General features: G+C 36.5%; 1 protein-coding gene across 1 annotated transcript; it reads right to left on the bottom strand.

Annotated features, from left to right (window-relative positions):
- Positions 1-4,401: 4,401 nt before the first annotated feature.
- nkx3-1 (NK3 homeobox 1) lies at positions 4,402-7,086 on the bottom strand. Its single transcript, XM_024275874.2, has 2 exons — positions 6,612-7,086; positions 4,402-6,490 (listed from the first exon to the last, which is right to left on the bottom strand). The coding sequence occupies exons 1-2, from the start codon at positions 6,769-6,771 to the stop codon at positions 6,093-6,095; spliced, it is 558 nt and encodes a 185-aa protein (XP_024131642.1). The 5' UTR covers positions 6,772-7,086; the 3' UTR covers positions 4,402-6,092.
- Between the last annotated feature and the right edge of the window lie 3,848 nt (positions 7,087-10,934).

Consider the following 10,934-nt stretch of genomic DNA (forward strand, 5'->3'; position numbering starts at 1 on the left):
TTGAAAAAGTGCTGGTATGGTAAATTTCATGATGTGAGTGATTGAAGTGGGAGTTGGACTGATTTTTACTGATTTGATATGTATAGAACAGGAACAGATTTTACAAATCAAATGATTTATTGTGATAATGCTGCTACAGTATGTAACACTGGAGCTAAAATAAAAAAGAAGAAGAGAATTACTTGTGTTTTGATGTTGATGAATATATTTGTGCTTTCTCATATTTTTAATTATATAAATAAAAATAAGATGGATATTGGTTTTAAACCATTTTGAGCTTCTGCTTTAATTTAAGAAACTGAAGTGTGAAAAACATATTTACACAGGGATAGCTTTACAGAAGTGCAACATTTAAATATGTTAATTGAACTTAACTTTTTTTCCCAAATTGTCCAGCAGGAGCAGCATTTCTCCACCAGAGGGCGACATTGTACCATGCCTGCAGTTGGTGTGAAGTTTTACTGGACATCCTGCTGGTAAATTAGACAATCTGCCAGTAGTTTACTGCAGAACATCACTGTGTTTTCTAAAGAATAGGGTGAGAAAAAAAATCTGTTCATAGAACTCCAAGACGATACACCTTTATTGATTATTTCATTTTTTTCACCATTAGATTTGCATGATGAGTAAATGCTGTGACATATTAAAGCTTTTGAAAAAATGTTCCAGACTTTCACCATTGAGTTAATTCAAAAAAGAAACTTACTGATTTTTTTTCAGTGTTTATAATATTGTTACATACAAGGACTAATAATAGTTTATAAACAGCTTGTAGAAAAACTCAATATATGGTGAATTGTAGCTGAAAAAAAGTGTCAACCTGTTTTGAACTTTCATAATGCATCTTTTCTGGTGTGAGATATAAAGAAAGAAAGAAAAACATTTAGTAATCTAGATTTCATGATGGTTTTTGAGAACCCAAACAGCTTTTTTGACATATATAAACTTGTTTTAGATTTGTTGGCTTCCATACAACCTGAAAACTTGATACAGAGTCCTTTCAATGTCTAAGGATTGAAACTATGGATTCGTGGGATTTGGGAAATGATAAGTGGCATACTTTTAAAGCTTCAGTCCCATTCACCCATTCAGACTGATGCTGCCGAAAACTGGCAGAAAGAAAAGAAGATTCAACAGTCTTGGGTCTTTTTTCTGGATTCTCCACTTTAATATGAACATATTACAACAATTAAACTTCCTTAAAGATTTTCTCAAATATTTTACCCTAATTATACAGTATATTTCAGGATTATATTTCATATATAGTAATTTAGTGAACGTTCCTGCTTTTATGTAATACTCTATAGTAGAGAATCACCTTTTTTTCATTGTAAAGCAATATGAGGGAATTTAGGTCAATATCAACCTACATCCTGTGGACAATTCAAGACAAAAAAAATCTTACAGATTTTTCAAACTCATTACGGAAATAATTAAATGCAATGATTAGAAAAATCTAACAAAAAGGGTTAAGTCACATTTGATTAATAAAATATAGTAATTATCAACTAAAGTCAAGTATAGTTTGATCTATTGCTTGAAAATGAGTGGGAAGAAGAATCCTTGACCCCAACACAAAAAAAATCTTCTAGATTATAGTAATATTTTTATGTTATAAATTGTAGACATTTACAAGTCTCTATAGTTTTATGGTAAAGAAAATTTTTGTGCATGAATTTGCAGATATTTTGCTTCTTACTGTTTTTAATTTAAATTTGTTCCTGTTTCTCACACCAATATAACCTTTTTCTACTAGTATATCCTCATTAAACTGTGATATATATTATTGTTCTGTTTATAACCTAAAAATCAAAACAAAACAAACAATTAACACCAAAAATGTAAAAAGTTGACGTGATTTTTTTGCACAGATTCAAAGCTTTATTCTAAAACAACATGTCTGCGGACACGTACACTTGAGCAGCAATCCTGAAGTGTTTAGTTTTTGCCCTCTTCCACTACTAGTCTGTTTATCTGAAACACACAATGTCCCCCCCTCCTTGCTCTCTGTCCCCCATCCTTCCCATACTTTTTTCCAATCTCTCCGATCTGCAGTAAACTGTCTTACCACTTTATCTAAAAGATAAAGATGTCCAAAAAAACATCGGAAAAATAACTTTTCCATCTAGTTTCCATCCTCCCCTTGAATTTTCTGTTGTGTGTGTTTTTTTTTCCTGTCTGTTTGCAGCAACACAATGATTGTCGGCCATTGCACAGACTCGATGCCTTGTAGGGTATCTTGTGATAGACAGCTGCTGGGTGTGTAACATGAGGGATCCAGTTACATGATCTAAGAAAGTTTCTTTGACGTTGCCATGGGAAGATCTGCCCTTCCTTTATCAACGCTCCCAAATTTGTTAGGCGGTCACGGCATATTGGAGCGCAGACAAAGGCCTTCTTTGTGGCGGGGGGTCGCTGTTTCTGAGCATCTCTGGAGGAGATCTGCTTGTTTGTTTAAGCATGGTTAAAGGAAACTGTCATTTTTCATCTCAGGGGAGAAATATTAAACGTAAAACAGCCTTATAACCATATAACCAACATAGATATGCAGTCATTCGTGCACTTTTTTGTTATAACCCCCCCACCCAGATGACTGTATTTATCACTGCTGGTTAACCCACAGCTAGTTTTACAGACACTCCCCAAACCTTAAGATTGCAGCAGGAGGAAACAGACAAAAAGATGTTGTTATAAGTCCTCCGTCTTTCAAAATAAATGTACCGTGTCTCTTTGAGCCGGCGGAAATGCTGGCATTACAATGGCAGGGCGGTCTAAAGTAAGTTCACATAACGTTAAGTTTCACCCTTCAACAAGCTTCATCTTATCTGATGAGCCTGCTCATATACAGATAGGCTCAGATACAGTCGGATTTTCAGTGTCGTCAAAACAGATGCTATCCAGCCTTTTTTATGTCTAATTACCTGTTTACTCTGAGGGTTTAGTGAGCAGTTCAACCTTTGCCAGCGTCGATAAGAGATCTGAGTTTCGAGAAATCAATACCAGCTAAAAAGTCACGTTTGATTGGAATTTTTGAACACCACGTATGTCATCAATGTGCAGATTTGAACTGCTGGACATCCACAGATTTAAGTTAACAACAGGGATCATATTGAGTCACTTCATAAACCCAGGCAGATGAGAACTCCTGAATCTCCCACTATCAGCTCCATCAGCCTCGCTGCTCACACTTTAGCTACCACAAACATGCTCCTTCTTAAATATGTGATGCTCCAAATCCTGCCATCTTATCAGCGCGGCATACCAGCCAGCGCACAGTTACGCTCACTTCTACACCATAATGCCCGTGTTCAGCTTGTGCAAAATTAGTTCAAAGAAATTCTGAACAGCAGGAATTAGATCCTTTCATAATTTGTAAACAACACAAAGTTGCTGTGAAAGTAGCTTGCTCAAAGAGATTCAACTGATGAATTTATATTATCTTTTGAATGGAGGTGGAAACTTTTTTTTTTTTAATTCAAAGGAAATTGAGTGAGACATGCATTAGTTTTGCTCTCCGTGATGACTTCCAGGAAAAATAAGATAACATACACCTCTGTTGAGCCGGTGAAGCTTTAAATCAGGGTTTTTTGTTCACAACAAAGCATTGGAACATTCTCCATGAATACATCGCTAAGTGTCCTAATTAGCTAAACAAAAACCATAAAATCTGGATCATGATCCATAATGAAATACACCAATAAATATGTGTTGTAGAGTCTGACCTTTAATCAGATTTTCCTCACTTGGTTGTATTTTAAAGTTGTTAATCAATAAATGTGTACTCTGAAGTGGTGAAACTTCTACCACAGAACGAACTTTTACAATCTGTGTCCTAATGTACAGTTTGCTATGATAGTACTATTTTGTACCTTTTACTTGAATCATAAGCTTTAATCTCATTTTTTTTTCTCTTTGTAAAGTTACATTTTTAGTTCATTGCTGCAGTTTTTTGCTGTTGAATCTCAAATGATAGCTGCCTTAACGTACATAAATGTTCATCTTGTGGTCCTCTTAAAGGGTTTTTTTTTAACTAATTCTAAACTTAACTAAATCATATAAAGCTAAGGCCCTTCACACTACTGTCTGACTATGTAACCACAAGGGGGCCCAAGTCTGAGTCTCCCTGTGTGGACCCCAGGCCTGATAGAATGCAGGGTTGGGTTGGGAAGGATATCTGGTGTAAAACTCTCTGTAAAAGCAGATTCACTATAGTACTCCTGAAGGGATATGCTGCAACGTGATCAAACAATGTTGGGTTGAAAACAATAAAAATGAATATCAAGAAGTATAAAATATTAGAATTAAACTACACTGAGCTCCTGTTTGGATTTCCGACACAACCGATGTGATAAAGTTCACATTAGTGCGTAGACTTGGTGTAAGGGTTTGTTTGTGGAGGGTTGATTCCCACAGTCTGAAGGAAGCCCGGCTGGGTCCTTTCTGTGTGGAGTTTCATTTTCTCCTCGTGCATGAGAGGGTTTTTGTTTTTTTTGCTACGCTAGAGTTAGCTTGCGGTGTGTGAGGCTGTAAGCTAGCGGGAGAGAATGTAAGCAAAGGAATGCTGGGATATAAATGTGGTTACTTCTGTGTCAACAGTCAGAGGTGAGATTCTAATGAGCTCCTGCTGCTCTGGAATTAACTATTTAGTTAAAATATGACACGGGTTTTTTGATTTTTGCTAACAACTACATAATCATAACTAAAAGACAACAGGGAACTATTTTACAATGGAAAAAATATATAGTTGGAATGGGACGTTCAAGCAATGGGCGATGTATCTTTTTTTTTTTTTTGCTGATTCTTGGGTGAGTGTGGTCATTTGTTTAAGTTCAACTTTAAGATGTACTGATGAGGATTTACCCGACTTTCCCCTTTGGTAGATGGGATAGGCTCCAGCAACCCAGGGACCCTGATTGGAAATGATAAAACTGAAGATCCCTTGAGCAAAACACCAAACTCCAAATTGCCTGTATGCTTGTAGAGGTATTGATTATTGTCGGAGTGTTTTCCTATTAAAGTATAGCCTAAGTAAATTATCTGTTGAACTATTTGATTCTGAGCCCTCTGGCGTCTGGAATGCAGTCAGAGAAACACATCAGCACATTTCTGCAGTCAGCACTTGCTTTTATTTAAAGCAGAATTTTACATAGAACAGAATGTATGTGAACCACACACTCTTAAATATTTTAACTTATTTTTCCATCTTTGCATTTAAAAAAATCTGCTTCTCTTTTCAATCCATCAACACTGTCTGCTTTACAATACTATCACTGGTGCGTTACCTTAAGAGGTGAACATGATGGCCGTTCCGCTTCACTTCTCAGTAACTGAAAAACTGACATCGCTTCTTTAACTTGTTCTTATCTAGAAAAAAAACAGCTTGTCTCTGATTTGGGCTAAGATTCTTATTTTGGTACATTTTTTTCTTTTTGCTTCTGTCCTTCTATTTGTGATTTTACACACATTTGTTGTTCTTTTGGGGCATTTTCCACTTCGTCGTCAAGGAGAAACATCAAAAAACAAATAAACAAAAAAAAAAACAGTCTCAAATGCTGACTTCAACTCTTTACAGTTACCCTCCTTATGATCTCATCTGTAGAAAACTCACTATCTCTGTGTAATCAGATCAGTGGCTCTTTAAAGGAACCAGGTCTCATTCTTTAGCCCTCACTGACAACATCACACATATCTCAGTGCAGTCATAGAGTTCAACTGCAGATACTTTAAATGCTTTCAGACCCACAATGTCAAAACGCTGATGATTTCACACACAGTCCACAGTTGTTGCTGCCCCTTTAAGAGACTCTCATTTGTTGGTTTGATTTACACTTACATTAAAAAAATGTGTTTAATAAAATCATTTTCATCTGTGTTGTTGTCACAAAAAAAACATCATGATTGTGAATGATTCACACATATTTTTGTGGGGAGACACTGTTAATTCAGCAGGGGGATTCTTCGATTTGTAAATCCACATCAGATCCAAGGAGATTACAATTTAAGGAATTTTTTGTCAGTTTGCAGAAGCTGCAGATAAATGAAGTCCTCGTCAAACAGAAAACTGCTTTAATACAGTGAATCATGAGGCACTTTCACCACAACGCTGGAGCCCAGGAGCCGCTGCAGTCCCAAAGGTAAGGTCTGTATTGATAGGCTTTATAGAAGGAGGTAATCAGCGATGATCTGACCAGATCCTCTCTTAGTCCCAGACTGTCTGCTTTGTAAGCATCCCTGCACAGCTCGGATGTTTGCTGCTTTCTTTTGGTTTTGTATCTCCTGTTCTGGAACCAGATTTTCACCTGGGTCTCAGTCAGTCTTAAGGAGCTGGCCAGGTGAGCCCTCTCGGGGGCGGACAGGTACTTCTGGTGGTTAAATTTCTTCTCCAGCTCCAGCACTTGGAGGTGGGTGAACGCCGCTCGGGAGCGCTTCTGCTTCCCTGTGGAGGTTAAAGTCAGCTGTGAGGAGCCGCAGCAGGATGTGTCCACAGACTCTGCAATGTAGAAAACAGCAACAAAAACGCTATTTTACTGGAAGTGATTTGTTAAAAACTCACAGTATGAGCAGATGAGTTAACTCACTCGAAATCTTCTGTTTCATGGACAGAAACTCACCTGTCTGATTTTCATACTCCTGAGGAGGAATCTGTTCTGAATCCTCCTTCCGCTGAGAGCATCTGTCTGTCTTCAATTTACCTTTAAATCCTGTTGAGCCTTTACTGGACAGAATGTCCTCGATGAGGAAAGACGTGACAGGTTTGACCGCCTCAGACATTTTCCATCCGGTGTGTTTTAAACCAGGAGCTTCTCAGATGGAGGACTCAGCACCGGCTGAGACCGTCTGTCCTTCTCACTCGGGAGTTCTTAAGTTTTAGGAGTCCGGAGGCGTGTTCATTCAGACTGAAGTCAAGGAGGCGGGATCACTAGTTTGCCTTTCTAAATCACCTTGTTTTGACTGTGTTGACATTGTTCTTTAGGAATACTTTTCGAGGCTGCTTACGTAACTTCTCTTTTTATATAAAAATATTGGAAATGTTCAAACACAAGATGATCTTTTTTAAATCTTTATTTTTATACGAAGGGAAAGAGTTTTTCAGGAAAAAAAGACTTTTCAAAATAAACTTTTAGTTTACACTCACAAAAATCTTTACTTATTAATCTTATGCAAATTTTAAAAATTTATATCAAAAATACTTTTTTTACACCAAACTGATTTCCCCTTTTTTATCAAAAGAGGGTAGAATTACAAAAAAAGTGTTACAATTTCTTTGAAAAAGATCAATAAATTGTAGAAAGAACGCAAGTATTTTTGAAAATGTTAATCATTTTTATTTAAAAATAAAGCACATTTTAGGCTAATAAGCCTTAAAAAAGTAAATTAAAACAATATAATAATAAATGAAAATATTCAAATTGTTTTTGTGATAAATGTTAATTTTTTTCTTGGAATGTCAGTTTTGTAAATCTAGCTTCCTATTTTACAGATTTGTATTAGTTAAATCACTTGTGAGTTTGGTAAATGTGTCTAAAGCTACAACTAAGTAACAAGTTATTGATAAAAGTCAGTTTAGAATTTGTTGAAATTAGAGAGTTTGCTTGACTATAACATTGTTTCTCCCAAAAATGCTTAATTTTGACTTAGAGTAAGAGGCAAGGCTATAATTTTTTATTTTTATGATTTTTATTCAGCGAAACATTGAGTTTTCTGAAACTTTCAACCCCAAACATTCTTTAAGTCCATGGTGCCATAGCAGTTAAATGGATTTATGTTTTAATCCTGACTCCCCATCAACTCAACGCAGCAGCAAAGTGGCCTGGGGAGACATACCCGTGCGGTAGCGGGGCAGAGGGGTCAGGGTGGGTGGTCAAACCTCCTGGAGCACTAATGACTTTGACACATTTCAGCCGGCTCCTGAATGGACACACTCATTGTTTGCTGGCTGGTTATTTGTTGTTCTCTGCCGCGCGGTTTGACCTCTTTCCGCCAACGGAGAGGCAGCCGTGTTGCTGTGGGATTTCATGCTTCATCAGGACACGTCTGAACGCAGGTATGATAAACACGACCCGCCGCATACCTTCTGGTGTCTACGTGTGGATCCTCATAAAACACTTGAAATTTAGCTTGAGCTTCATCGTTTGTGTTGTAAACACAGCATTAAGATGAGGAGCGTCTCCATTTTATCTTTTATAATCCTTCATATTTGACCCTAACTAAGAAATAAATGGATCTTTGGAACAAATACTCTTTGTCTTTCCTAGATTGTTAAAAAAATAACCATGTAAGCACCATGAGGGTATGAGAAAAGGCAGCAGTGGGAGTCGGCACCTGTGAGCTGTGCTAACATGTTTGAAAGAACTCCTTTTGAGCATCCATCAATGCGGTCATCCTTCGCCCTCATTATGCAACAATCCACATGATAGTTATATTTCCCTTTATTTTCCACTCATTGTGCTCTGAACGTTCACAGATACATTGGTGGTGCATCAGATGTGACACCGCAGAGACTCTGACCTCTTACCCCCCTGGAAGGCATTTGTCTGCCAAAGCACAAACTATGTGGGAACAATGTTTTCTTTCAGCCACAGAGAGCCGTTCTGCCATCAGTCTTCTGCTGTTGCTCTAATCTTTCGGTTGGCTGAGATCGCTTCTGCATTGTAACTTAGGAGTAAAATTGTCAGACCTCTGTCTGCTTATCTGATGAGCATCAGAGCTTCTTTCACCTGATTGTTGCACAAGGACGTTCCCTCATGTGCATTGTAGAGAGGAACAAATATGTCATAAGACGAGATTAGGTATAGATTATCTCTGCTTTAAGACGATCGTGCGATTTCTTAAGGTTTATTTATCAAATATACATTTTTAAAAATTCTTCCATGAATGATCAGGCCTCTTTCTGATTAATATTTTTTTATGAAATTATTTGTTCGCGACTGCACATAGTTTTTTTTTTTTTTTTTTAGTAAAAGCTATCCACCTCAATAGTTAAATTATCATTTACAGTGTAAATGTGCTCATCTGTCTTTAAATATAACTTTTAGTTCAGGTTTTCTTAAACTTATTCTCTCCTTCCCTCCGTAAACTTGGATTTGTCTGTTTGTATGCCAAAATTATTCAAAATATTTGAATAGATCTTTTATAATTGATATATTTTAAAAAATATTATTTTAAAAATGTATCAGTTGTTTAATACATTATCCAAATGTAAATGTGTTTCGTGTGTATTTTTCTTTTCTACAACCATACTTTTCCTTCCAATTGAACTATATGTTAATTTAACATGATTTAATTTAGTAAAGCAAATTGTATTTAATTTCATGTCATTTTATTTTATGTGAAATGTCACTTTTTACCTAATTCACCACTAGAAGGCGCTTTAAAGCTGTTGTAGACACCTGCCATATCCACTAATCATTATCATTTTCAATATTTGCAAAAATAATAGTAAAATAAGAGTATATATGAACTCATCGACTCTTCTGTCTTTTCCCATCAGATCTAGTGTCTTGGGCTTGTTGGGTTTCTTCATTGTTCAGTGTCACACAGTGGATCATTAAATCATCTTTGCAGCAATCTCAATCACTACATAATCAGAGACGCTCTCTGAGGCTTACAGAGCTAAACTAAAATGCAGCATGACTTCAAACTCCCCTGAATGAAGTACAATGGTCCTTTCACTGACTTCCACCATCACGTCATCCTGTGTTTGAATGGTCCCACATAACAACACTGTAAACATGCCTTTAAAGACTATGAAAAATCCCATCCCATTCCTCCTTTTTTTCACCCAAATCTTCTTGTATCTGTAAATCACACGTACAGAAGTTTGCAATATATTTAGTTATTGCCAAACCTTTGATAAAAAGTTAATGATTGTACACAGTTTTACTCTTTTTTGCTATTAGTTATCCATTTGTAAATCCTGTTGTGTACTTTTGGCAATTAAATATTTCAATTTTAAATATTTGAAGAAAAAAATGGCCTTTTGAAAATGTTCAACTTTCGTTTACATAAAACTTAAAATTACTGCTAAATTGCAGCAATGAAATCAAGGATTTTTTTCTGAAAAGTGTACCAAAAGATTACTTTAAATCTCAATACAACTTTTTTTAGGTTTAAAAAGGTAAGAAATATGATAATTCAAATTTCACAACATATTTTACTTTTTTTATTGTACATCTTATAACTTATCTGATTAAATAAGTCTAATTAAGAATTAGAATAAACAGTCACGCCTCCAAATATCATCCACCTTCACGCGCAGGTAGCATAGTGGTTTAGCCATGTGTGTCATCAAAATGGTTAAACTAATTTTTTAAGCACTTGTTCTCTGTTTCTTTTTACCTTTAACACATGCAGGAACCCACGCGCACACGCACATCATTATCTGATCTGTTGGACTCCTCTCTGTCTGCAGCTTTTTCCTTATCAGTGCTGTGATGCCGCTGCAGCTCCTCTTAACTTTTTTATTCTCGTGCACGTACAACCAAGGTGACAAGAGTTCATCCTTTAGAGATTTTTTGTATTCATCCATTTCTCAGCTGTAAATCCGTTCCTTTGGAGGGGAAGGGGACTATTGGCGACAGGAAGTTGGAGATTCTCGTTTGATTGAAAGTTTGTGAGCGCAGAAGAGCCGCTCTGTCTGCCGGACTGTTTACCAAGCAAAGCTTCGGGTCTCTCTGGCCTTATCAGTGGGGTTGAGAGTGAGACAATAATGAGGTCAGTTTGATAGAACCGTGTTGTCAGGTCAGATGTCACTTCATCCATTAACCTTTGATTGCTGCCGTCGATAAGCTGCAGCTCCTGAGCTGGTCTGATCACCTGTCAAAGTATTTGCTTTTATAACGCATTAAAATTAGAAGCCAAAACCAAATTTAACCCACAAAAAAGGCAAAAATTTGAAGCATTTTGAAGCAGAGATGTCTTATTTTAAAGGAAAC

The sequence above is a fragment of the Oryzias melastigma genome, linkage group LG9, assembly GCF_002922805.2.
Source record: "Oryzias melastigma strain HK-1 linkage group LG9, ASM292280v2, whole genome shotgun sequence".
NCBI classification, from domain to species: Eukaryota; Metazoa; Chordata; class Actinopteri; order Beloniformes; family Adrianichthyidae; genus Oryzias; species Oryzias melastigma.

Bases quoted from the DNA above. Each gene is read 5' to 3' on its own strand.
- nkx3-1 (XM_024275874.2), bottom strand. From the start codon at position 6,771: ATGTCTGAGGCGGTCAAACCTGTCACGTCTTTCCTCATCGAGGACATT. The intron at 6,491-6,611 runs GTGAGTTTCTGT...TCTACATTGCAG, and splicing joins GGAGTATGAAAATCAGACAG to AGTCTGTGGACACATCCTGC.